General features: G+C 51.9%; 1 protein-coding gene across 1 annotated transcript in view; it reads right to left on the reverse strand.

The window, feature by feature from the left end:
- Positions 1-2,839: 2,839 nt before the first annotated feature.
- The window catches only part of Dap (death associated protein), a 54,848-nt gene continuing 30,635 nt past the window's right edge, over positions 2,840-27,052 (reverse strand). Inside the window, exons 3-4 of the mRNA XM_006979980.3 lie at positions 5,213-5,255; positions 2,840-4,082 (exon numbers count right to left, since the gene is read on the reverse strand). Coding sequence (XP_006980042.1) covers positions 3,969-4,082; positions 5,213-5,255 — 157 coding nt within the window. The 3' untranslated portion in view covers positions 2,840-3,968. The remainder of the gene's footprint in view (positions 4,083-5,212; positions 5,256-27,052) is intronic.

Raw genomic sequence — 27,052 nt, forward strand, 5'->3', positions numbered from 1 at the left:
CTCAGGTTTGGTTTTCCCATCTGTTACCCAACCTCCTCTTGGAATTTGATAATTGGACAGAATTCAAAACATCTCTGATCTTGCTTTTTAAATAAGAATGATGGCACATCAAGGTTAATAGAGAACTGTCTCAGCATGTGTAAGGGTTACCTGGGGACTTCTGGGAGGTTCTGCAAAGTTCCCTGTGTTATGATGATAAAACTGAGACTGGGGGGGGGGAGGGAGATAATCTGCCCAAGGTCTGGTAGGTAACAATCAGACCAAGTAGATCTCAAAACAGAGGCTTATCCTGAGCTCTGCGTTCTGTTGTCCCAGGCTCTCGGAGCTAAGGAAAACCTATAAAATGGATGCGTGTTGCTCTACCTAGAACAAATCCAGGACCCATTTGCATTTGGCATCTGCCCTCCTTGGAGGTGAGGAGGCAACATCAGGTCTTCCTGTTCTAGCTCCCAGGGTTATTTATGGAAGCTTTCTTAGCCCAGGGTCACCCACTTAGTTCCTGGTCTTACTCAGTCTTTCATCTGCCATGTGTGCATTCTGGCATACCTCCCCCCGCCCCCCTCACTGGCACCTCCTCAGTCACATCTCAGTGTTTGCAGGGGAAATGTCTATACCCTCTCCCTCACCAAACCTCAGTGTTCATTAGTACTTCCATGCCAATGGACCCCAGGCTGCAGCCAGCCTTGGCGTCTCTCCCAGTCTTCATTTCAACCTGTCAAACTCCGATCAGTAGCTCTGCTTGAGGCCACGGAAGAGTCGGCCGTGAGTGGTCTCTTCTCTCCCATTCAAGTTCTTTCCCCACCGACATTCCTGTTAGTATCACTGTCCCCAGCATCTTGGCTACAGGCCTGAAAATACAGCAATAGCTCGCCCCTCTGCCTTTCACACTCTGTGACCAGACAGGCAGCATCTCTTCCTTCCCATGGCCACGTGGTCTGAGGCTTGAGGCTCTGTGGACATGATGGCTCCTGAGTCAGAACAATGTGGATGCAAGCCTCAGTGTCGCCATTAGCTGACAGCTACTTTTAAAGAAGCAACCTTTATTGAGATGTGATTCCCAACGTACACATTTTTTATCTATGTGTGTTTTTCCGTGTGTATGCAAGCATGTATGCCGGTGTGCAGAGGCAAGAAGGGGGGCCTCAGATCTCCTGGAGCTGGAGTGATTGGCAGTTCTGAGCGACCCAGTGTGCTGGGTGCTGGGAACTGAACTTGTGTCCTCATCAAGACCAGCAGACACTCTCTCCTAGCTGTGACTTTCCCATTCCCTCTGCCCACAGCCTAACGGCCCTTCTTCTAGACTTCCATTCTGGACATTGCGCAGGGATGACCTTATACAATGGTGTGCTCTTTTGTGATGGGCTTCTTTGACTGGTGTAGTGTTTCCTGGGGTCATCCATGTTGCAGTGCAGCACATCCATTCCTTTTTATTACTGATTTATATTCTATGGTATGAATAGACCTAATTAAAAAAATTTATTCTTCAGTAGGTAAGGCATTTGAGTAATTTCTGCCTTTGGGATAATGCTGTTATAGAGACTTGTGTGCAAGCTTTGTGTAGGCATGTCTTTATTTCTATTGGCCACACGCCAGCAGTAAGTAGCTGGTAGCTCCATGCTGAATCGCTCAGGGCGCCGTTAGATTCTTTCTCCAGGGGGCTGCACCTTTTCACACCCCCAACAGTACTGTATGAGAATTTCCTACACATTCTTGTCAGCTCTTGTAACTGTCTGACCTTGGTTTTAGCTATCTTTCCGCAGCAGTATTTCATTGTGGGTCTAAATTTCATTTCCTTGATGACTATGTAGCACAAGATGGCCTTGAACTCACGATTCTTTCTTAGCCTCTCAGGTGCTGTGCCACCATGCCCAGCTAGGACATGTCCCTTTTGATGAGCTTCCTGGCCATTAGTGTATCTTATCAGAGCACCGTTTGCTAATGGGACTTTGACACCGACTATGGAGATTTATTTTGCTTTCCCCCACACTAGAACACACCCATCGATAGGTTACGTGGTGCAAGGCTGAGCCTGGACCACAGACATGCGACGGAAGCAGGAACAGCAGCAGAGGCTGCACCCAGGGCAGTTGCTCGGCGTGGGGCCCGAGCACTTTGTCCCGTGTGTCTTTTCTCTGCCTGTCCATCCTGGGGCTGGTTCTGAAACCTACAGCAGGTGACAGGGGATGCTATGGTGTCTACTGACCACACTTAGTTACCAAGAAGAGCCCTCTGTCCCTGGATGCAAAATGAAGATCCGCATTGCTGTTCTTTATGACTCGGGACACACTAATACCAACAGTGGCCTCCATGGGTGACCAGACTCGCCACGGGAGGGCAGGGCCATAGAGCTGCAGAAGCAGCCGCAGGTAAGGTGGCCTTCAACTCCTGATCCTCTCAAGTCCTCCCTGACTTACATGCAGCTGTCAGTGGAAAATTCCAGCAGCCTGGTGCTGGGGCTCCAGCCTTAGCGACTGGGATGACTTTCTTGCCTAGGAAGATCTGAAGTAGGTAAATGTCTTGCATATCAAAAGCTGTTCAGCATTACCCCTGGGCTTAGTACTAATAATTTCCCCCCCGGAAGGACCTCCCCAGCACAGGACCAGCTGCTGGACCCGAGCAGGACATGTCAATCAACAGGATTAAACCTTTCCATCTTCTGACAGTTACAGAAGGGACCAGGCTCGACTTGCCAGGTGGCCAACAGCTCAACTCTGTGTCTGGGACATCAGTGTTGAGGATATCCATCACGTGTGCCTGTTCGTACGTCCACTGAAGAAACAGCTTGCAGCCCCGGGAAGCTGTGAGAGGGAGTCTCTGAGACATAAGAAGGAGGCCAAGGCAGAATGCAGGAGCTTTATTATAATCAACATATTCTCAATGTCAATGATTAAGAAATTCATCTAGGGAAACATGTCACATCCAGTGACCTAGAGCCCACAGACGCACACCAGAGCTAGCTCAGAGTACACGGAACACGAGGCTGCCCCCCAGGTTGCTGAACTAAAAGGGATTGTGGATGCTTCAGGATTTCTGCAACAGAAGGTGAGAAGGTCTGCACAGGGGGACCTGGTGTTGCCTGCTCTCAGGTCCCTTCCTACATTTGGTTCCACACGACAGAGCAAGGCGGTGGGTCCCACGGCAGTGCTGTGGCCAAGCCTGGGTCGCTAACGTGACCCTTGGTTCACACCATTTCAGTAACTAAGAAGGAAGAGACCGACCAAACAGGGTCTTGAGGTTTACGGCCTGCTCCCTGTTAAGTCCACTGCCGGGGCACCAAATGGCTTGTCATATTCAAGGAGCCCATCCCTCCCGCAGTGACAGGGCGCAGGCCTGGTGAATCGTTCCTGAGCGGCTGGTGGAGCAGAGGCTGCACACAGAGCCGCCGTGACCCTCAGCTGACTCCTCTGAGGCACTCTCCATGAGCAGCACTCTGGAAGGTTCTACAGCTGGCTAAAGGAGCCCTTTGGCTTTTTAGAAAAGCGGGAATTCTGCAGCCATGAACTGAGGGCAGTCCAGCGGGTCCCAGGGCAGGAAGTAAGCACAATTGATGAAAGCCATATCTATCATAGTGTTTTGTTTTGTTTTCCTAACTTTATCAAATCTCCCCATGGTGGCTTCTTCCTCTTAGGACCAAGAGTAATGACTTTAAAGGACTGCGTGAGGGACTTCCTCAGCACTTGTCAAGTTCTGCTAATGGCACTTCTGGGGGGTACAATGACCCTTCAGTGACACACAACTAGGGCTCTTAGAAACAAAGTTTTGGGGGTTGAGCCTCTTCTAGAAACAATGGGGGTCCACTTTGCTTAGGGGGCTCACTTTGCTTTGTCTTAGGTTTCTGAACTTAGTAAACTGCTTGGCAAGTTCCTTTGGTCAGGGGAGAATCATGGGAGGCGGGCCTGGGTGCTGCTGCAGCTGCTGCTGCTGCTGAGGGTGCTGGGGTCTGGGCGCCGCCGGGGCCTGGGCACAGCTCACTTGCGAGGCTGTTGGATATGCTGCGTTCTTGGAGAAACGTGTTTGTCCATGGAGGCATGTGGCTTCTGGTGGGCCACCTGTGCAGCCGCTGGGGGAAAGTCTTTGTCACCCTGCGAGGAGACAATAGACGAGCTGGTTAACAGTCAGTGAGGAGAGCGGGGAGAGAGAGTCCTCCTCACCCAGCCCCCAGCCCAGCCCCGCCAGTTTCCTGCAGGGGTGGGGGATGGGTCAGCAGTGGGCTACTGCTGTGGCTGGCCAGGCCCTGCAGGCCAGCAGAACCTGGGAGCAGACGGTGGCACGAGCCCCCAGGATGGGACAGCGATGACGCTTGCGCGTCCGCCCGCCTGGAGAAGACTCAGCTGTTTTCCCGTCTGCATCTGTTTTGGTCACGTGAATCGGGAGCAAGCAGACAAGTCTAGAGTCTCACACTGGGATCTGTGAGCACAGCTGGGAGCAGGCCTGGGCACTGGGTCGGTGTGTGTGTGTGTGTGTGTGTGTGTGTGTGTGTGTGTGTGTGTGTGTGTGTGTGTGTGTAGAAGAACTGGTGAAGCAGCCTGCGGGGGCCTGGAGAAAGGGCCTGGCTGTGTTCGGCTTCTTATGCCAGCAGTGGGGGTCGATCTGGACAAGGGCAGACAGGACCATGTAATCGGGGAGTGAGTCTGGCCTTATGCAGACATTTAAGATTCTTGCACACAGCAGACCCGCCATGGCTGGCCCCAGGTCTTAAGACGGCTGTGACAGTTCTGGGATTCTGAGAGAAGAGGGCTCCTCAAAGGTACATGGTGTGGCAGAAAACGCGAGTGCAGTCCGAGGGCCAGCAAACAAAAGCCGTCGGGCAGGACACACACGGGCCTGCCTGGCTGCAATAACCACTAGACCTTCACTCACAGATACTGAGCTGGCATTTCAATTAGGTCTCCTGTGTCCTACCCTGTGCTGATGTGGGGAAAACGTTTGCGGGTCAGGCCACAGGTCAGGAACAGGTGATTCTGCAGCATGGAGGCAGGTGCTCAGCTGTGGGCAGCACGGATTCCTACCCACTGGAGCACGCTCCCGGAAGGAAGTATGCCTCCGAAGAAAGCCACCAGCCCCGGGTCAGATGGGTAGCACTGGCGCTTACTGAAGGCACAGGCAAGAAGAGGTCGCCCGGGAGTTCATGCGTGCACACTCCCACCGGAGCAGGTCAGGTGCAGGACCGCCCCCGCTCCACCGTCCGTCCCTGTGCAGAGGTCACACTTACCCGGGCAATGACTCCAGAGATGAACACTGTTGGTTTAGGCGGGCTGGAAAACAGAAAGGAGGGAAGGAGGAGTCAATGGATGATTTACACAAGAGAAGAAGGAGCAAATTGGGGGGGGGGGCCGCGGGGGGCGGGCGGCTGCGGGACTCGGGGGCTGTGGGGTTCAAGGGCTGTGGGTCTCGGGGGCTGTGGGTCTCGGGGGCCCTTCTGAGGTTAGTGCAGGAAGAGTGAGAGAGGAAACAGACTGTAACAAACAGTAGGTGAATTACATAAGAGCACCCGTTCTTTCGTTGAGATGAGCGAGACTGAATTTATGAGACTGTGGAAACAGGCTCCCCATGTGGCAGTCCTTTACAGAGTGCCCAGAGCCCATGCTTCTCGCAGTGTCTAACTGGGGGGACTCAGAGTCAATGCAAACTTCTGGCCCTGGTGCCCCCTACCCCAGCCCCCAAGTATTATAAAGCCAAAATAAATAAATAAAGAAAGAAGCCAGTGTCATTTTTAAAAATTATGTGTATGGGTATTTTCCTGCATGCATCTGCGCCCCACTTGTGTGCCTGGTGCCCACAGAGACCAGAAAAGGGTGTCAGATCCCCCAGAACTGGAGGTGCACTGTGAACTGCTAATAGGGGTGGTGGGAATTGAAGCCGGGTCCTCTGGAAGAGCAGCCAGTGTTCTTAACTGTTGAGCTATCTTTTCTGCCTCACAACTTTAAAAGTGTGTGTGTGTGTGTGTGTGTGTGTGTGTGTGTGTGTGTGTGTGTGTGTGTGTAGGTCAGAGCTCAACCTCAGGTGCAGTGAGCACACTCGGTAATTTTGAGACAGGTTCCTCTCCAGCCTGGGACTTGACGCGGGTGGGCTGGATGGCCAGTGAGCCCCCGGGATCCACCTCTCTGCAGGGCCCCAGCATTACGCATTTTTAAAACTTCTTTGCTAGCGCATGTTAATTGTGTAAGTTTTCTCTGTGTTATCGTTAATTCTTAACATCTGAATCCATATCTAGCTCCCCGAAACTGTCTACAGCAGGGGGCTGGATACAGCATCAGAGTGGTACGTGCTCACCGAGGGAACAGAGGTGAGCCCAAGCACGTTCAACGGCTGCACTCTACCCCGCCACAGCAGCGGGTCTCCTCCCCATCTTCCTATGGACCTGGTCGCACTCTGTTCTTACTTTTTCTTACAAACGTAGTCACACTGTTTTAGAGTCTGCTTTCTGAACTGAGAATACGGTGAGCATATTTCTACATATGAAATCCCGCTACGTGCACTGATTCTTTTGGACAGATGCATGGTGCACAGCTCAGGGCACAAGGCACCATGAATGAATGTTCCCTGGAAGAGCCACACCTGTGTGGGAGAGTCTGAGTCAAGACGAGTCTGGGCTCTCTGGTTATCTTAAAAGCCACTCATCACCTACCTCTGCATCTGCTCTCGTGACTATTATACAAAACCTTTGAAATGGGTTAACTAAGCAGGACCCCGAAGCCAAGAACGCCATTAGACAATGAAGCCTACTGCGCAAACGTCTTGTTCTGCAATGACCCTACCTGATGTGCCTGATCGGGACACTGGTACAGCTGTGTGTGCACTTATGTGCCTGATCGGGACACTGGCACAGCTGTGTGTGCACTTATGCATGTGTAGAGGCCAGAGGCCAGCCTTGGGTTATTCCTCAAGCAGCACCTATTTGTTTGTTTGAGACAGGACCTCTCACTGGCCTAGAGTGCATAGAGTAGGCCCGGCTGGCCGGCCAGTGAGCTCAGGGATCTGCCTATGTCCACGTCCCCAGCTCTGGGATTACAAGGGCACTCCACCACACCTTGCTTCTGTACTGGGTTCTGGGACTCAGGGCATCATGCTGTGCAGCAAACCTCTCTCCCACTCAAATGCGCCGATTTATGGCTTTCTTTTGTCCAGGTAACCGTTTCCATGGTCGAACAAGTCGTTGGGAGCAATCTGAAGTCATGTTCCCAGACCATAGTAACGTCTACGGAATTCACATTCGCTGTCTTGGAATAAACTCTTACTCCGTGTGAAGCAGGAGCTGTGTTTTGTTCTGACAGTATGCGGGAGGCATTCAGAGGCAGACAGGGGACAGGAGGTAAGGACAAGGTCACAGCCCAGAAAGACTGGGGCAGAACATGGGACTGAAGGGAGGTCCTTGGGACACAGTTGTGCTCCATGCCAGGCCTGCTAGACAGAGGTGGAGGAAGTATCTCCGGAGCTTCCAGCCCACCTCCCACAGCTCTGCTACTTGGCTGTGCTGCAGGGGTCCTTGGCTGGAAGCCACAGGTAGGCTCTGTGTGCATGTAGGCAAAGGCCCCAGTCTTCAGAAAGGCACTAGTGTTGACATCCTAAAGACTTCCTCAAAACCACTTGAAATTCCTCAAGTAATTTCTGTTGCGTCATGAGCGGAAGACACTTCGTCTTACTAAACAGCTCAGAAACCCCCGTATCTCTCGGTTTCACTGAGTGCTTCTGGTGGAGCCAACAGAGTGGAGTCAGTTTGCTAATCCCAAGCCTCCTCATGTAGTGAAGGAGCTGCGGATGTACAGTCTCAGAACGTGCTGGCTACTTCTCACGGGGATCCCCCCCCCCCCCCCCCCCCGCCCCTCAGGAGCTGCATGCAGCTGCAGAGGCACTAGGCCCAGCCATCCTATGCACAGCCAGCTCTGAGGAGTCTTTGGGGAGGGCTGCTGTCCTGGTACCAAGGTGAGAGAATAACCAGAGACCGGAAATGATGAGTCTAACCCCTTCCTGCACCCCGTAAAACTTACCATCCTAGTCCCAAGATTCATTGCGTTAAAATGGCTTGGAACTCTGAATTACTTTGTGATAGCTGCCCAAGTCTCCTGGAAACCAGGTTACCAGGAACTCTCATCAGCACCGGCTCTTGGGCATCAAAGACTTTTGATCATACCCCAAGGCTGCCTTGGGTACCATCCCTCTCCCTGCCTCCTCATTTTCGGCTCCAGCCATGGCCTGCGGGTATTTGCTGAGGCAAGCATGACAGGTGGGTGGGGCTTTGCACTATGACTGACAGGAGGTGTGAGAATCAGCACAGGAGGAGACAGGTGTGGAAGCAGCTGCCTACATGTGGCCCCGGCTCCGGGGCAGGTCGCAGATGAGCCCTTTCCCAGCTCCCCCTTTAGCACCCTGCCACTCTGTGAGCCTCTCAAGGAAACAGTCCCATCCTAACCTTAAATGGTTGCAAAGACTTGAGGGCTGGAAGGAGACCCGAGGAGTAAGACTGACCTCGCCCACCCCAGTTATCACAGGCAGGCTTGCGGGAACAACGGTCACGGGTTCTGAGGACCCACAGGAAGCCCAAGGACAACACTGTCCTTGACGACCAAGTCCTGCAAATGCATCTGCCAGTGGACAGTCACCACTCCATCTCAATGTACTCGAAGGGACAGTGGCCCAGAAAGCAGGTTGGGACGTTTCTGATGAACAGCTGTGCTTGTGGGGACCCCTGGGTGGCAGGTGGGAGAGGCTCTGGCTGTCTGTGGGTGCAGGGATGAGAGAGGGTGATGGCCAGCTCTGCAATGTCCTGTACAGTGCAGCTACTTAGGTTTTTCTTTTTTGGGGGGGTGGGGGTGGGTGGGGAAGGTAATTTCTGGAACACTATCTGAAACGGACCAGGGGCAAGAAGAGGGAACATAAGACAAAATTCCCAATAGCCCTGGCCTCACTGGGGTACAGATAGCCAGAGACCCCCGTGGGAAGGGATTTGAGAGGGAGTAAACATAGCAAACTGGAGAGGTAAATATTACATTTCTCTATAAGATTAACATTAAATATTAAAAATTAATAGACGCTAAAAACACGAAGTAAAAAGTTCAAATATTATCTTTTCCTAATCTATTTTGGCTATATGTGTTAACAGGTACGCTCTGTTCAGAGGCTGTGGTACCCTCTAGTCCCAGCACTAGGGAGGCTGCAGCAGAAGTTTTGGGAGTTGGAGTTTGGGGTTTGGAGGCAGTCTGGGTCACGTGATACATTCCAGGCCAACTTGGGCCAGGAGACCCTGTCTCAAAAAAACAAAACGAAACACACTCCTTCAGTTTACATCCACGTCGCACGTCTAGTGACGAGCACACACCAAGACGCCTGTTACTTCCCAGTGCCACTAGGAGGCAGCCACACAGCCTCTGGGTGTACAGTGAGCCTGCCACAGTGGCCGAGGAAACACGTGTGGCCGCATCAGCCCTGTCTCTGGCCACGCAGCCACAGCGGCGCTCCATTTGTTCTGGTGAGGATGGTGTTTGTGACCCGGCAAGCGGTGGGTGTGACCCAAGGTCTGCAGTCCAGTCAAAGGGATTCAGAATGGAAGGCGTGGACCTTCACTGTCAACACTTGGTTCGCCTGGCTCTGACACTGCAGCGGGGACAGTTCCAGCCACACTGTAAGCAGCGAGCATGCTGACGACCTTGGAGGTAAAGGATGGCCGTCCCTAAGACCTCAGATGCATCTGACGCTGTTAGAAAAATCACCTAGCCAGGTATTGTGGCACACACCTGCAATCCCAGCATTCAGGAGGCAGAGGAAGGAGTTCAAGGCCAGTGTGGGTACTCGAAACTCTGCCAAACAAAACAAAACAAAAAACAAACAAACAAACAAACAAAAAACGAAAGCCAAAACTAAAGTACCAAAGCAATCGGGGAGGTCAAGCCCACCAGCATGCTTGCAGTGGAGATTCCTGACTTAAGACTTACACAATCACCTTCAGAGTCCTGCGGGGACACCCTTGAGGCTCTGGTTTGCTCTTCAGGAAAGCCTTCTAAAAGCAGAGTCCCAGGCCTTCTAATGTGGCCTTGAAACTCTATCTAGTTCAGCAGTTAACTAAACCCAAACGTATCCTTTTGTCCATCTGTGTAGCGTCCAGTTTAGTGCAGTACGTTCACCACGTTCTGTTAGCATCTTCATCTCCCACGCTGCTTCATCACCCCAGCGGTTCTGCCTCCTTCAGACAATAGGCTACCTCCTCCACACTGCCTGGGGGTGCCACCCGCGGCACCCACCCGGCTCTTCCTAGGCGGGGCCTGTTGCACTGCCAGCTTCTGTGAAGCTTGGCCAAGAGGCCTCGGAGCTCACTGTCCTCTCTGCCGACCGCCAACGGCACCTTCAATTGCCGAGTGACCGTTTCCTACATTTACAGAGTAATTCTGAACACTCGACGACGACGACGCAGCTCTGCAGCGCGGTACGGAGCTGTACTTGAACACTCCAGGGTTCGTGCACTGCATCCCTACATGTCCGGGGGTGCTACAGCCACGAGCACTAGTTTTGGGGTCTCCTTTCCTCTGGTGGAAATCTTTCTGGCAGGTGCTGCTGGAAGACTCACCGTTATTTTCTCTCAGGAAACAACAGGCACTCCTGCCCTTCCTTGGCCTCCAGCCTCCCCAATCTTTGAAATCACTTATTGAGATTTCAAGGAACTGTGGGCCAGAAGGAGTTCCTATGCGAGCCACTGGGGGACGCTGCCGCTCTGTCCCATCGGGATGCAGCAGCTGCTCAGTGTCCTGCACACAGGTCACTGCTGTTTCCCCACCAAGGACCACATCAGACTCTCAACAGGGTCAACTGAGTTCCGAGTTCTTCCTCCGTTACTCCCTAAACTTCCTTGTTGAACATTTCTTACGCGTTCTGGCATTTCACGGCACCCGCCGAAGGAAGGCAGGATGAAACACCCACAATGCAGAGGGAGTCAGTGACCCCAGGGAGTGCGGACATCAGGACGGCTTATATCACACATTCCTAACTCCCCCGGATTCTAGGATAGCAATTTCTGAAATTAATTTCAATTAACGATATACAACATGCAACTATCCCAACAGGTCATGCACGTTAAAAGTGACTGCTGACTTCCATGTGGCGTTTGCATGTTTACAGGACTTCATAACCCCCCTTGTCAGTAACAGTCACTCAGAGACTAGTGACAAGCTCGCTCCGTTGAGAGGGCTGGACAGGATTCTGATGGTGACTGGCCTAACTTCCTGCCTTATACCTACGGAATGAGGTAGACGGTGCCTGGGGATCCTGACTGGCCAGTCCAGATGTCTCCCAGGTTTGGGTTCCTGTAGGACACCCTGTTCTAAGGTCGCTCCCTCCCTGGCACTGTGGACATTTTATCCTGCGTAAGCAATCCTTTGATTTAGGCTCTCTCAACCATCTGCACTTTAGGGTGGTTTGCAGTTTTCCTCAGAGCTTCACCAGGTGCCTCTAACACCCACTGGGCCTGGGCCAGGCACCTGCGTTTCCACACTGTGCTGCCCTAAGCTGCAGAGGGCAGGTGAGCCCGGACCCTGGACGGACGGCCGTGAAAGTACCAAGAGCTAAGCACCTTCACTCAGGACCTACTGCTGGCAGCTTGTGCTCAGGGAGCTCTGTATCCACTACCCCGCCCAGCCCTACTCCCTAGGCTGTGATGTGGGGTCCTGCCCTAGCCTTCCTTTCTCACCCAGAATAGATTCTGTGTGGTGGTGGGGGGGCTCGGCATCCCTGACAGCCAGCTTGTTCTGCCCCTTGGCAGGACCGGGTAGGAGAGTCACCATGTCAGAGCATCTGGGGATGAGCACACATGTCCACGTTTGTCTGTCCACATGCGCACACGTCAGAGCGAGAAGCCAGGCGAGCTTATCTACTGAAAGTCAAAATGGCAACACGGGCATTCTAGAGCTCTGTTAACAGAACCATTTCCATGTTGGTAGTTTTAATCCGGGTTGGAGACTTGGAAACTCTTTTCTGCGAATGCTTTCCTCCATTCATGTAAACCCAAGCAGCAGCCTGCTAAGTGCCGGGAGCCAGACTCGGACCCAAGGTTGCCCGGGGCCTGTGGCCACCATCATAGGATGGGCCTCCCACTTGAGGTACTTTCTTCTGTATACGACTTCAAGATGCAGCTTTTTAAGGTAAGCAATGTAAATGTAATCCAAGAACCCCCTATTTGACAGAACTCATTCAGATCTACTTAAACATTTGCTTTCTGACTTTGCAATGTTTTTTTTTTTCTTCTTCTTAAAAACCTGCCATTTACGTCTACAACACCTAAGCAGCATACAGAGAACTCATGGATCGAGTGTCCCCGGAAAGTCCTGCGTCAGTCTGACAGGGGAAACGGCAGGCCTGAGAGACTGCAGACTTGTTCTGAGTCCTGGTGCGGAGCTCAGGGGTTCTTAGGCCTGGCTCTTGCCTGGCAATCTGCCCCAGTGCTTCAAACAGCTCAGTTCACGAGCTTCAGGAACACAGTGGAGCGGGGCTCCAAACGGCACTGAGTCACAGTACAGAGGACCTGATCGAGGGGAAGGACCGGAGGGGAAGGACCGGAGGGAAGGTGGCTTCCAGTCACCAGAGGGTGGGGCGCGGTTCTCGGATGGTTTGTGCTGGGATCCCAGCTCTGTGGCTCATCAGAGCACACTCAAGAAGCAGGCATGCTGTAGCTCTGTCAGGACAGACTGAAGGTGGCCCGGTGGCTGAGCATCTCTCGTGGAATGCTCTCTTCTTGCTAACCCTTTGCAGGGAAGCAGAGCTGCGACAACTTGGAAGCCAACCCTGGAGGCTTATGTCAGCTCTGTTTCGAACCCGTGGCCTTATGTGCCCCAGAGTTCCCACCTGGAGTGTTTCCCGAAGCATCTCCTAGCAAACAGACGGAAGATGAGTCCTTCCCCGCCTCTCTCCGTCCTTTTAATACCTTCCTGGCCTGGTTTTCTGTTATCGGGGTTATTAATTTCACGGACGCCTGAATAATCATTAGCACGGCTGTGAGTGGAGGCTACTGAGTCACTCGGCTGCACCCAGACAGGGTTGGTAATGGCGTTCTTCAAGTCTGCCGGCTGAGGCTGCTTCCTGCCTGCGGCCTGCTGTCCCCACCAGATGGCACCCTTGGTCCTTTCAGAGCTGGTGAAGGCTGTGGCCAGGCACAGCACCAGGAAACCCAGTGTCTTCTAAGGGAGTCGCTGTCAGGTGCGTCTCAGTGGAGGTGAACCTCAGCCTGAGCATTTCCAGTGTGACTAACCCGAGGGGGAAGGACCCAAGCCCTCTGCTTCAGCACTGGCAATTGGTCGTGTTTTTTTCAAGAGGGCACGAGCAGGCGCTGGCCAGCAGAGGCGAGGCTGGTGTTCAGTCTGGTCTTAGAGCAGCTGTTTGGCAATGAGAAGTTTCCTCACCGCAACTGGTGCTAAGTGCCTGCTCCTTCCTGAAGACCTCACAAGTCCAGGGCCTGCCTCTGCAGGACAAAACCTCACCCAGCCTGTTCTCCCAATTGTCCAGAGGTGGCCAGGGCCAGGGCCCCGTGGGATGCAGCAGCTCCTGCTTGGGGGGACGTGGGGGGCGGCGGGGAGGACGCCCGTGGGATGCAGCAGCTCCTGCTTGGGGGGGGAGTGGCGGGGGGAACGGGACTCTAAGGCGCTTCTCTCCAAGGCTTGGCTGACTGGATCTTGAGGGTTGAGCCTAGTCTATTACTTCCACGAAACAGAAGCTAAACCTCTCGGGGCTGACACCTCACTGTGCACTCCCTCAGGACGCAGTGTGAGAGCCGCCAGCTGCTTCAGGAGGGGCTGTGGTCTTCACTTTACCTCTAGACCGGTCCAGAGAGCCGCTCTTGGTGAGGACTCTTTACAACCACAAAACAGAATCCTTTCTTTCCTCCTTTTCTGACCTACTTCTCCTCCTTCCCTAACACAGAGGACAATCATCATGGCTGCTCCATGACTGATCTCTCCTCACGGACTTTGTATGTGGTGGTGACCTTGGCGCCCAAGAGTCACTGCCTTTGTCCCACCACAGGGGGGACCCCTGGCCACGAAAGTCCAGCACTGCAGAGGAAAGTGTGTGAAGGGGCATTGGAGGGTGTGGATTATGGACAGCGGCTCTGGGTGCAGATGGGGAGCCTCCTGGCTTCATTAACTGTCTGTAAAATGGGAGCGAGATCCGCCTCATACAACAGCTGAACCTTAAATAAACCTATGGCTGTATGTAGCACATCCTTGTTCACAAGCTCACATTTGGGGGCGATAATGGAATTAATTTTGTCCTCTGAACTGTAACTTAGGAATTCCTCCCTGGGACTGGAGAGAGGGCTCAATGGTTAAGGGGATGGGCTGCTCCAGCAGAGGACCCAAGTGTGGTTCCCAGCACCCACACTGGGCGGCTCACAACCACCTGTAATTCCAGCTTCAGAGGATTCAATGCCTCTAAGCTCTGGGGCTCCTGCACTGATGTCTATATACCCACACATGCTCACACATGTAATAAAAATAAACCTTTACAAAGGGTAATTTCCCTCTCTTCCCTTCATTTCCTGTCTTCCTTCCTTGTTCTTTCCTCGACTAAAGAATTTCAGGGCTCCTTAGGGCTCATTGGAGGCGTGTCAGGATGTCCCCCTTAAGTTCTCTCACTCTTTACCCTAAGCGTCATTGGTACCAAAGGACTGGCAGAAGGTACAAGGAGAAAGGCGCCCCCAGTGCTCAAGAATTTAAAGCCCTGTCTGCCCTACTCCAGCACGCTCTGTATTTCCAACAGGACAAGTTGGCAAGTTGCTTTACTTTGCCGGGTTTCCAGGGAAGACAACTTTTAGGAAGAATGCGGGTCAACATCAAAGGAAGGAACACATTTAACAATCAAACCAGATTTGTAAGTGTTCTGTGTTCCCTCACACTCCAGTGTGGGAGCAAGAAGCTGCAGGGCAGGGGCCCTGCTGGTTAGCTCCAGAGCCATGTGGTGAAGGGTTTTGGTTGGTGGAAGGCAGCCCCTGCAGATGCTGAGTCAGGAGTCAGACCTGTCTGTAGTGATGTCTGGAAAGCATCCTGGGACGCGGGGTAGGAGCTGCCTGTGTGCTGCTACCCAGGGCAGCCTGAGAATAGTCTGTGTGATCATCAGACTGTGTATAAAACCACACATGCATTAAAAGCTTTACAAGTTCCTTGATTTCAGTAAGCAGCACACTTAAAGCTCTCCCATCTTTGATTCTGAAAGCAGCGATGTTTTTAGGTGCATTCTTTTGAATTTCAATTACCAGGAAGGACCAGGGAATCGCCGAAGCTGATGGGGCAGGTACTGAAAACTCGAGGATTAATTGTTACATCTGGACATAAAATTCAGGCTCAAGGGTCACGCTTTACAATGATAGGGTTTCGGGGTAGGGGTGGGGGGAGAGGCGGTATCCACAGTTCAAAGGACAAAGCATGTAGCTTTAGACTCAAGCTCTACCATGGCTCCTAAAAGAGGGAAAACCTGACAAGACAATGGCTAATGGAGTTCCCACCAGAAAGGGCATGATGATCAAACCCAGACATCATAAACCACCTGCATCGCTTCCATCTCCAGGTCAGTGGTCACCAGGAGGCAGAACCCAGCAATAAGAGCAATGATGATTTCACCTCCTGGGGTAGCTTTCCCCAACCACTAGGCCAGGAAGCTACGCATCTAGCAAGAATCCAACATGGCCAAGAGGACAAAACACAGCTGGGGTCCACCCAGTAGGAGGGCTCTGACTCCTTTACTGCTGGCTGCACAGGGCGATGCGTCTTTAACCCTCTTCCTCACCTGCGGTGGAGAGGGACTGGGTGAGCTGAGATCATCAATTTCTCCTGGCTTCTGAGATGACAGATCAGTCGTGGTCTGACGATATGCAAACTCAACTGCTGCTTCTCTCTCTCTCTCTCTCTCTCTCTCTCTCTCTCTCTCTCTCTCTCTCTCTCTCTGTGTGTGTGTGTGTGTGTGTAGATGATGCTAGCTCAGGAACTCCTCTTTAGATCACAGCAGGTGCTTGTGCTTCTTCCAGAATCAGCAAAAGAAGAGAGCAAAGTCTGAAGAAAACCCAACCCACCAGCAGTTTTGCTCCTTTTAAAAGCAGCTAGTGAAGAGGACAACTTCAATCCCACCCAGGCGCCCTGCCACCCTCATGTTTAGAGCCAGGCCTGGGGTGCAGCAGGGCAGGCCGTGGTGCAGATCAGAACCCAAACCCCTCAGAGTCTGGTTCTGAGTGCACTCAGAGCCTAGGGAAAGGCGCACTCTCTCCCCAAGACCAATCATGATGCTCTCTGATCTTGGCTCACTTGGGGTCAATCAATATTCAGGGCCCTAAGGTGGGTTTGTATACTCATAATCCAGGAAGTGTTTGTTTGTGCTGCCTCTGGAGTGCGTCCTGTTTTCTGCTTGTTCAGGCCCACCCATTCTGAGAAAGAAAGTGTAAGATCAGTGTGGCTGCACTGCAGGAGTTTATGAACTACCATCACTGTCATCAATGAGTTGATGACATCTGCCAACAAGCACAGCTGGTGAGGATGTGGAGCAAGGGGAACACTCCTCCATTGCTGGTGGGAGTGCAAACTTGTACATGCACTATAGAAATCAATATGGTGGTTCCTCAGAAAACTGGGAATCAGTCTACCTCAAGACCCAGCTATACCACTCTTAGGCACATACCCAAAGGATGCTCCATCCTACCAGAAGGACACTTGCTCAACTATATTAATATCAGCTTTATTCATAATAGCCAGAAACTGGAAACAACCTATTATGTCCCTAAACTGGAGAATGGATAAAGAAAATGTAGTACATTTACACAATGGAATATTACTCAGCTGTTAAAAAAATGACATCATGAAATTTGCAGGCAAATGGATGGAACTAGAAAAAAAAATCATCCTGAGTGAGGTGACCCAGACACAGAAAGACAAACATGATATGTACCCACTTATAAATGGATACTAGCTGTAAAGTACAGGATACTCGTGCTGTAATCCACAGGTCCAGAAGGCTAAGTAAGAAGGGCTCAAGGGGAGACCGCATGGATTTCCCTGGGAAGGGGAAATAGAATAGATTTTGCAGGTGGACTGGGGACCAGCGGGGATGGGTATATGAGGGACCAGGTGGGGGTGGGAGCGTGGAGGGGGAGAATACTGGGAGAGATGACAGCAATTAGAGAGCATTTTTAGGATGATGTAGAAACTCCCTGGAATCTACAGGAGTGACCCTAGTGAAGACTCCTAGTAATTGAGGATACAGAGCCTGAACTGGCCATCTTCTGTAACCAGGCAAGGCTTTCATGACTGGGACATCAACCCAACCACAGAACCTTTGATCTATAATCTGTCCTGCCTGCATGAGGTGCTGCCTTAATGATGGCACAGAACTTGTGAGAGTGGCCAACTAATGACTAACTTGAGGCACATGCCACGAGACGGAGTGCCATGCCTGACACACCTATTCCTGGGTGGCCAAAACAAAAGGCTGGATAGCCGAGAGACCTAAGATAGAACCCAAAATGACTGGCAAAAACAACAACAACAACAACAACAACAACAACAACAAGTCAATGAAATGATTCCTAATGATATTCTGCTGTACTCATAGATTGGTGCCTAGATCAATTGCCAACAGAGGCTTCATCCAGCAACAGATGGGAGCAGACGCAGAAACCCACTGACAAACACTAGGCAGAACTTGGGAACCCTGAAGACGATGGGGAGAAGGGTTGTAGGAGCCAGGGTGGTCAAAGACACCATGAGAACACAGCCCAGAGAATCAACTAAGCAGGGCTCACAGGGGCTCATGGAGACTGAAGTGGCCACCACAGAGCCTGCGTGGGTCTGAGCTATGTCTTTTGTGCATATGTTATGGTCATGTAGCTTGGTGTTCTTATGCGACTCCCAACAGAGGAGAGGGATAGGGAGGTGTCTCTGAGTCTTTTGCCTTCTCTTGGGACCCTTTTCCTCCTACTGGGTTGCCTCGCCCAACCCTGATATGAGGTTTGCGCCTACTCTTATTGCAACTTGTTATGCCATGTTTGGTTGATATCCCTGGGAGGTCTGCTCTTTTGTTTTGAAGGGAAACGGAGGAGGTGTGGATCTGGGGAAGAGCAGAGGTGGGAGGGAACCTGGGCAGAGTGGAGGGAGGGGAAACTGTGGTCAGGATGTAATGTATGACAGAAGAGAGAGAGAGAGAGAGAGAGAGAGAGAGAGAGAGAGAGAGAGAGAGAGAGAGAGAGAGAGAGAGAGAGATACAAACTAGATTGGAGCTGAACTTGAACAGGAAGCAGGGAGTTAGCAAGGTTGGGGAGAGGGTAGGTTCGGGGGAAGAGCAGCTTCTGGCCGGGAGCCGTACCTTGCCTGTGGGGCTCTAGCGTGGCCCTGGTGTATGGAGCACAGCAGCCAGCCTGAGGGGACCGGTGCTCCCCCAATGCACCCACAGTCACTGAGCAAACCTAGTGATCACCACGGTGCTGGGTGCTGTGGACCCAGAAACGCAACACAGACAGGCTTGACCTCACGGAGTACAACCTCAGGAAGGTTCTGGAATCTAAGGGCGGTGTGGACTCAGGGCAGACTTATCCACTGTGCAGACTGACTCAGGGCTTGTCTCTCTGTGGGGTTGGGGGCCTCACTCTACTGGGAAGCTAATCCCACGGTTTTGCATTTTGTTATCCCCAGAGCAACCACCTGCCTCAGGTCTTGTGTGGACAGTCAGGGACAATGATACTGGAACAGTCCTTGAAAACATGGCTGTGTCCCCTGCTCTGTAGTAGCAGGGGTGTGAATCTCCTGTGCCCGCACTGTGTGGACCTCCCGGAAGTGAACCGGACATTCAGAAAGAAGGACCGGAAGGAGACATAACACCAGTTTGAGAACCAGAGCTTGATGAGATGCCTGGGCATACAGCTGCGGCCTGAAACATTTATTTTCTTAGTTTTTCCTTTACATGTATTTTGTATGTATATACTGTGTGTGTGTGCATGTGCGTAGACATGTACATGCCATGGCACACGTATATGAGGAAAATTTGCAGGAGTTGGTTCCCAGGGATCAGACTCAGGTCATCAGGCTTGGTGGCAAGTGCTCTTACCTGCTGAGCCATCCCACCAGCCTAAGAGCCTCTTTTCTATGATTTGTTTCTCATTTAAAATGAGGCCCATGAGTGGATGTTCCCAGAGGAGAATACCTGCCTCTCTGGTGCTTGTTTATAGAGGCCTGTGAAGATGGACCAGGAGGAGGACTAACCCCGGACTGGTTTCTGTCACACACAGGAACGCAGGGGAAGCAGGGATGCTGCCCACGTTCAGGATGCTGTTTGGTGCATTGCCTTGGCACTCGCCTCAATATATGGGACCGATTGGAACAGAAAGGAAACCCCAGCATCTTTATGGCTCGGTAGCAGGGCTGAGCCAGAAGCCTGAGATGGTTATGGGGACCTGAGCATGAGGGGTTTGGGCGCTGTCATGTTCAGAAATGACGGCAGTGGCAGACGACATTGCATCTGTCCCCATCCTGTTATTCTAAAACAGTGTAACAGGTGAAATCACTCCTAACTCCTGCCGTCTCCCTGGCGACCAGCAGAGGGAGATTCAGGGACACACTGAGGAGCCTTCTGCAGGGTGGCCGTGCCTCCAGGACAGTCTGCCCAGGTGTAATGATTGCCGGCGGGCGCCCTCTTCATTCTCAAAGGCATACCACACTAAATACATTACAGCCCATTCCAAGTTGAAATACAAGTCTAGAACAATCCTCGCCTTTACTCAGGCTCTTAAGACTTCCTTTTTTTTTTTTTTTCTGTAGAACCAATGCTCATGCTCCCTTTGCACACTCTGACCTTGACACTTGAGCCAGCTAGTAAATACCAACTTCAAAGGCTAGCACACAGGCTACCTTCTGTTACTTTCCCTGACTCTCCAAGGGTAGAACTGATGCAAGCCAGCTGTGTTTCCACAAGAATCTCCCACTTGACCAAAACTTGATGTGATGGAGGCATCTGCACCCTGGCCGCCTCTGAAGGTCAGGGACTCCGGGGAGTTTGTGCACCTAGTGCCCAGCACATTGCTTGGCGCACGCAGATGCTCCTCAGGTGCCAGGGGCATCATCAGAGAGGGGCATTAAGCTTAGCACAGGTCTTCAGTCAGAGGAAGTTAAGAAATCAGAGGTGGCTAACCCCTGCTCACTTGTTAGAAATGTATGTGGCTAGTTGCGCACTGTCAGCCTCAAAAACTTGAAAAAGAGTGACTAGAGATGTGTGGATTCGGTTTTGTTACCTGATGAACTGGCCGAGGTGGATCCATGGGCAATGGGCATTACCCTAGAGCCCAAGTTAACAGGTTCTCTCCTCAGCTTCTGCTCAGCCTTCTGCCTCCTACCATGAGCTCAGGTTAAGAAGCATTTCTTTGGAGGACTGGAGACTGGGGCCAGGGCCAGGAGCTAAATCCATGATAAGGACAATAGGTGTGGCAAAAAGGAAGAGCAGACAAAGTATGTCCTACTGAAGGTCTCTTTCAAGAGACTGAGTTAAATTTATCAGGAAATAATCCTGTCTCCATGCCGTATGCTAATCTCACGGTACTGGCCAGCAATGGCTGGCTTTCTCCACGGGACTCCTGCCGTATGTCCCTAAAAATCTGGAATGGGTCTGAAAGTCCAGGTGACCAGCATCAGACTCTGGCATAGACAGAAGATGTTTGTCATGTAAAGGAACTGACATCTTTATACTGTGTGATGTCATTCATGACAAGAAACTCAACTTGATGCAAAACAGACCACTATGGCCAAGGCCCGTTCTCAAGACAAAGATGTGTGGGTAGGTGCTAGCCTTGTCTTCGGCTGGGAAATCTGGTGTGTTCTGTCTCCAGAGCCAGAATCTTTAACACCAAAGACTCCCTTCTAACCTGGGGACATCTTCCAACTACTGGGTTCAGTTACCTGCCCAGAAACAGGAGACGGCCATTTCCACGGATCTCTGTTGGTCACTGAGTGGTAAGAGCTGGGGGGAGGTGCGGGGTCTGTGAGGAATGGCTCGTGTGGGGGCCACACTGACAAGGCAGGATGCTCCCCCAACAGGAAACTTATTTGTTGAGGCACAGAAGGACCTTTTCTTCTTATCTATGATGCCTCTTTCTCTATGTCCCTCATCTGTCTCATCTTACATAAAATCCAAGTGTAGGATACTGAATGTTTGTGTACTGACCTCCGGGGCTAAGAGACGAGCCAGCTGTCTCTACAGACTCGTAGCGGAAGCGATGTGTGTGGGCAGGGCGCACGTTGGACTCCTGTGCGGAGCCCTATTTACTGTGCAGCAGGTGCTTTCAACCAGGGACAAGTGTGTGGGATTCTATTTTAGAATTCTGGAAGTGTCACTGCGAGAGAGTAACCTGGTTGAGTTAGCTCTAAAAAGACTCCCCTAACAATTAAAAGCAATAGACCGAAGGAGCCATACGGGATGAATAAATTATTAAACTACTAGGAAGTTGCTATAAATATGCATGCAATTCAATAATTCATAACGGACGGGCCCAACAAGGCCCTGCTGGCTGTGGCAGCAGCTAGCACCCCGGGACACGTGCCAATGGCTTCTTGACAGACAAGCGTGGGTGCAGGAGCCTCAAGAGCCTCAGAAGAGAGGCCCTCGGCACTCACCACGTGCCAGTGAGAAGCACTGCAGACATGAGAGCCTTTTGCTGAACTGAGGGACAGAGCATGTCCCTCCAGCACTCGGGGCAGGAAGAGGCACTTTAAGCTCGCAGCTCTCAGCCTCAGTTTTCATCGCAGTTCCAATCTCTTCTCCCAGGAACCACTTAGGGCTTCTGGGGCTGCTTCTCAGTTAAACAAAAAAAAATATGTTATTACGGCGTGGTGCTGTGGAGGCACGTGTGTGCTGCGGTGTGCATGTGGAGGCCGGAGGACAACTTTTGGGAGTTGGTTCTCTTTCCACTCTTTGAGGCAAGCGATCTATTGTTTTGGCTGCTCTGGGGTGCTCCGGGTGGGCTGGTTCATGAGCTTCTGGATGATTCTCCTGTCTCTACCTCCCATCTTGCTATAGGAGCACTATGATTACAGACACCACTGCATCTAGGTTGGTGTGTGTGTGTGTGTGTGTGGTTTCTAGGGATTGGACTCAGCTCATGAGGTTTGTATGGCAAGTGCTTGTTATTCACACCGCCATCTCACTGGCCCCCAGCACCTCAGATTTTATAACGGCACATGTTTCGGAAGTGCGAAGAACACACTGGGGAGAAGGGCCTCCACAGCACTCCATTTAAAAACTCATTCATCGTCTACAGAGAAACACAGCATTACCCTAAGCAGGAGAACGAAGGGCCTGAAGCTCACCTCAGTGCCCCGTCATCAGCACGAACATTTACCTTGGAAATTTGAGACGGCGCAGATTTCCAAGCCCTCCACACTGCTCACCTGCTGCCTGCCCCGGTGACACTGGCCCTTCCTGCTCTCTGTGTCCTACGTGTTCCTACGCCACACCCCACCCATTAAGACAGAGGAACGGACGTGGCAGAGACAGATGGTAAAACCGTCGGGAGGCCTTTCCCTGGGATTGCTTAGGAAACTTAGGTGCAGCACCACACACGATCTGCAGAGAGCAATACTGGGTTCTCAATTAAAACCACCCTGCCAGGCGGAGGGGCCGGCACCGCCTTCTGAGCGGCCAGCCTCGGCTTGCTCTTTTTTGCACTGACCTCACTGAATACAGACGCTCTGGGGCTTGTGGCTGCATGGCCTTTCACTGGTGCCCGTGCCTGTCTGCCCACGGTCCTTCAGCCTCGTGTGTATTCAGGTCAAGAACACACAGCACTGACCTCATCCCAATCTAGATGCAGAGGAAGCGGAGAGCTGACGGGACCTCGCCCATGGTCACAGGACCGTGTAGCTGTTGCGTATACAGCCTCAGGACTGTGGCCCAAGACACCCAATTCTTGGTCTCTCTGATCTTCTGGGACCCCTGGTCTCTTGGACACACACACACACACACACACACACACACACACACACACACACACACACACCCCAAACAAACAAACAAACAAACAAACAAACAAGTAAAAAAAAAAAAAGTAGCTGCCTATTGCTACCCAAACAGTGCTGAAAGATTCAGGTTCCAGCCATAGATGATGCTCTTCACAATTCAGACTCTGAAGTGCAGCAGTTTCTGCTATGCTGTGTGAAACATCCCCCGGGCTCATTGCTGGAGGCTTGGTCCCAAGTTGGAAGTGCTGTTTTTAGAGGTCTTGGAAACTCGTGAGAGGTGGTGGCCGGCTGGAGGAAGGTCACTGGGGGCATGCCCCGGCGGCTGGCCCTTGTTCCTAGCCTCCTTCTCTGCCTCGTATCTGCCACAGGTAAGTGGCTTCTGCCCCAGGCTCCTGCCACCACGATGCTGTGCCTGACCTCAGGCCTCGACTCCGCAGTGCCAAGGACTTCGGATAGCAACTGTGAGCTGAAATACGCAGCTGTCACAGTCATGGAAAAAGTGACTAGTACATCTCCACCACAGGAAGGCCATGAAGGCGGATCTGTGACAGGAGAATGTCTGTGACCACAGTAACGGGTTCCCAGAACCTGTAACCAAACGCACCGTAGCATGGAAGGGTGGTGTGTCCCTAACAAGGGGACTGGTTCCCCAACAGACTACAAGCTTAGTTACTGAACTAATTTGAAGTTTGTGTTTGCCGGGGGAAAGGCTACAGACAACATGAAGGAGACGGCAGGAGAATATCAAAAACCCCTAAGAAAACAAGACTTGGGAAGAAAATTACAAACATCCCATAATAAGAACCTGCACACAAAGAATTGGTATGTTTATTACAACCACTTCTACTCACGTGCGAATCACGTTTCCCTTAGACAGGCTTGGCCTGCAATCTGAGAGAGAGCTCCACACTGCTCTCTCACTCGGGCAGTCCATAGAGATCGGACCGCCATTCAGCAGTAGCGCGAGCCGCTGGGGTTTTGCACCACGCGGGTGCACCTTGCAAAGGTTTGTTTGTGTTGAAACACACACAGTCCTACAAAGACTGAGAGGGGCCGCGTTTTACAGAAGACACGCAGAGGCCCAGTTCCAGCAGCGCACGGCTGTCCTGTCTATACCAGGCCACCCTTGTCTGGTGTGCAAGACCCAGATGCAACAGGACTCCCAGACAGGGGCAGGACAGTCACGTAGACGCCACCACTGGAGGTTTCACGCCTCCCCTCGACTCTCAGGAGGGATCGGAAGTGTCCCATGATCCTGCCAGAAGGTGCTGCGCAGTAGAACAGCACTGTTGGGTGAACAGGGTTGTGTGGCCTTCTCTGAGGCCAGGGCCTCCCCTAAGCAAGCTCCATGCCATAGTGCCCTGTGAACTTCTGAGACGTGCCACAGGAGGGTGTTTGTTGGATGCCCTGGACCCCTTGACCACCAGACTCTTTACTGGAGTGCTTGTGAGGCCCAGCATGCTAAGAAGCCGGCTTCAGATGATGCCGTACAAAGAATGTTCTCAGCCCAGTGTCCTGGCTTAGGTGGAGGCTGGGGGCGGATGGAGCCTGTGGCCTGGCCAGGGGAAAATGCCCAGGCTGTGGTAAGGGCGAGCCAGGCTGGAAATCTCGGTTGGGCTGCTTGCTAGCTGCTGCGCCTTTGTGCTTTCAACACAAGTGGCCCCAGTGCCGGCTCCTCGCAGTGGACAGCGTGACAGCTGTGGGTGGATGAGCTGGTTACAGCTGCCATCAGTGTACACACATCTGAGAACCACCAGCGACCACCACCCATAAAATGCTCGTCTTTCCACATGAGAGATTCTTATTGTGTGTCATTCCTGACCCAGAACCTCGGGCTCCAGGAGATGGGATGCCTTTCCCCGGCCCCACGGGGCTGAGGCTAACAGCACCCAACTCTTCCTCTCCTGGCCACGCGCCCACCATCATGCCCTCTGCCCCAGGGGCGGAGGGAACATCGCGAGCGGTCGCTCCAGGCAGCAGGCATGCTCAGTGTACGGAGAGAGACACAGTCCTGGAGCCAGGGAGGCAGCGGCTGCTCCTCAATTAGAAATCACTAGGGCAGGGAGAGAGGCAAGCCTTCTGATGGACGGTAAGTTAAAAAAAAAAAAAAAAGCACGGCACACTTATTGAACAGGGAGCTCCTGGGTCTGCTGAGCGCTTTCCTACTCGAAAATGAAAAGGGGAACCGTGACTGGGCAATGTGCCTGCCCTGCATTGGGGCTTACTCCACTTGGAGGTGTGGAAGCAGGTCAGTGGTGACAGCTGACAGCGGTTGACCTTGAGACCCACCACTGACAATGTCCCCAGGACCGGGCAGATGCCTTCTTTTTATTTTGGTGGTGCTAGGCAAACATTCTACCACCCATTAAAAATTCTTTAAAAATTCTTTTCTTTTCTTTTATGTGGATGGTAGTTTTGCCTGCTTATATATCTGTGCACCACATACATGTGCCTGATGACCTCGGAGACTAGAAGATGGTGCTGGGTCCCTTGGAACTGGAGTTTAGAGATGGTTTGTGAGCCACCATGGAGGTGCTGGGAATCGAACCTGGATTCTCTGGAAGAGCGGCAAGGGCTCGTGACCGCTGAGCCCTCCTTCTAGCCCTCTGTCCCCTCCCCCCAATACTTATGAAAATAGCGGTTGAGTCAAAACTAGGTAAAGAGCCTCTCAAGCGATATAATAACGCGTAAACACAAGCATCACAGAGCGTGTGCGGGACTGAGTCTGGAGGACCAGTTCCCTGACGCCGTGGGAAGAAGAAGGCAGGCTGCATCAGGCGGGCGGGCGGGGGGGGGGGGGGAGGGCATCAGCCTAGCTCATCACCTGTGCCCCTAACCATGAGAACCTGCCGCAGAATTCAACAGGAGCTATTTATCACTTTCTGTACACGTCAACTTGTCATGAGTAATAGTTAATCTGATGATCCTAAATTGGGCCTGACAGCATGTCTCTTGATACATCATGCCCGGATTTAGCAGAGATAAACAATGTTGTTAATTTCTCCAACAGGGGAAACACATATTGGCCCAGGATTGCTTGGTGTCCACCTCACGGCAACGTTGCCCTGGCTAAGTGAATACTGTGGTCAGGGTTTTGCAAGTGTGATATCCAATGGCTTATGTAATTTTTACATACCAAATTTTAGGGACAAAGAGGGTATGACAGTGAGATACAGAAATTATATGCCATCCATGAAGAATCAGTGAGAAAATAAGGCTGAATAGGCCCAAAAATGGAAAAGAAAAAAAAAACCCAACTCAGAAACACAGCCAGTGTGCAAGTCTAAATTGAAGTCTAGATGTCTTCAGGCACCAAGAAAGAATCTTTTAAATCTAGCTCCTCTCTATTATGGCAACTCTAAATATTAAATTCGGCAGGAGGGTGGCTGTCAGCTGCCACATTGCACCCAGGCTGGTCACCGTCTATGAAGACGCTTTAACCACTAAAGGAATTGTCTTCTCACCCTAGTACCCAGTGATTGACAGCCCTTTTCTGAGATGAAGAGTCCTCACCATCCTCTAAGGTCATCAATGAGGAAGAAGCCCACAGAGCCGGTATCAGTCACCAAAGCCATAGCGTTAGGTGGCCAGAGTTCAAGGTCCCAAGAAATCCTCTTTACGTGTTATGTGCCCAGTCATAAAGTCCCAACACTGTAAGTGACAGCCACCCCTCATGTGGCTGTGAGGCATGTCAGTGGTGAAGCAATCCAGACAGACATGCCCTGCACAGCCATGGCTCTGTTTCCTCCGGCCACCACGGTGACCCCTACTGGTAACTCCCGCTCCAGAGATGCCTCCGGCCTCCACCTTTCCCCGCACTTGTATATACATACCAACACACATGCACACACAGCTGAACAAATAAGGGAACAAAGAAACAAAAATCCACAAGAGGTCCTGAGCATTTTCAGTACGGGGAGACTGCAAACTATAGTCACTAATTAACACAGCCCTTTCGGGAGAGAGATTCTGTCCTGGGCTCCAGGCCAGACACTCAGGTAAAAGAATAAACATGTGAAATCGGGCTCCTATCTCATTCTAACTCTCGGGACGGCAGTGGCTGCATTTTATCGCATGCCTTTATCTTGCTCTCATTA

The sequence above is a fragment of the Peromyscus maniculatus genome, chromosome 15 (genome assembly GCF_049852395.1).
Source record: "Peromyscus maniculatus bairdii isolate BWxNUB_F1_BW_parent chromosome 15, HU_Pman_BW_mat_3.1, whole genome shotgun sequence".
Taxonomy (NCBI): domain Eukaryota; kingdom Metazoa; phylum Chordata; class Mammalia; order Rodentia; family Cricetidae; genus Peromyscus; species Peromyscus maniculatus.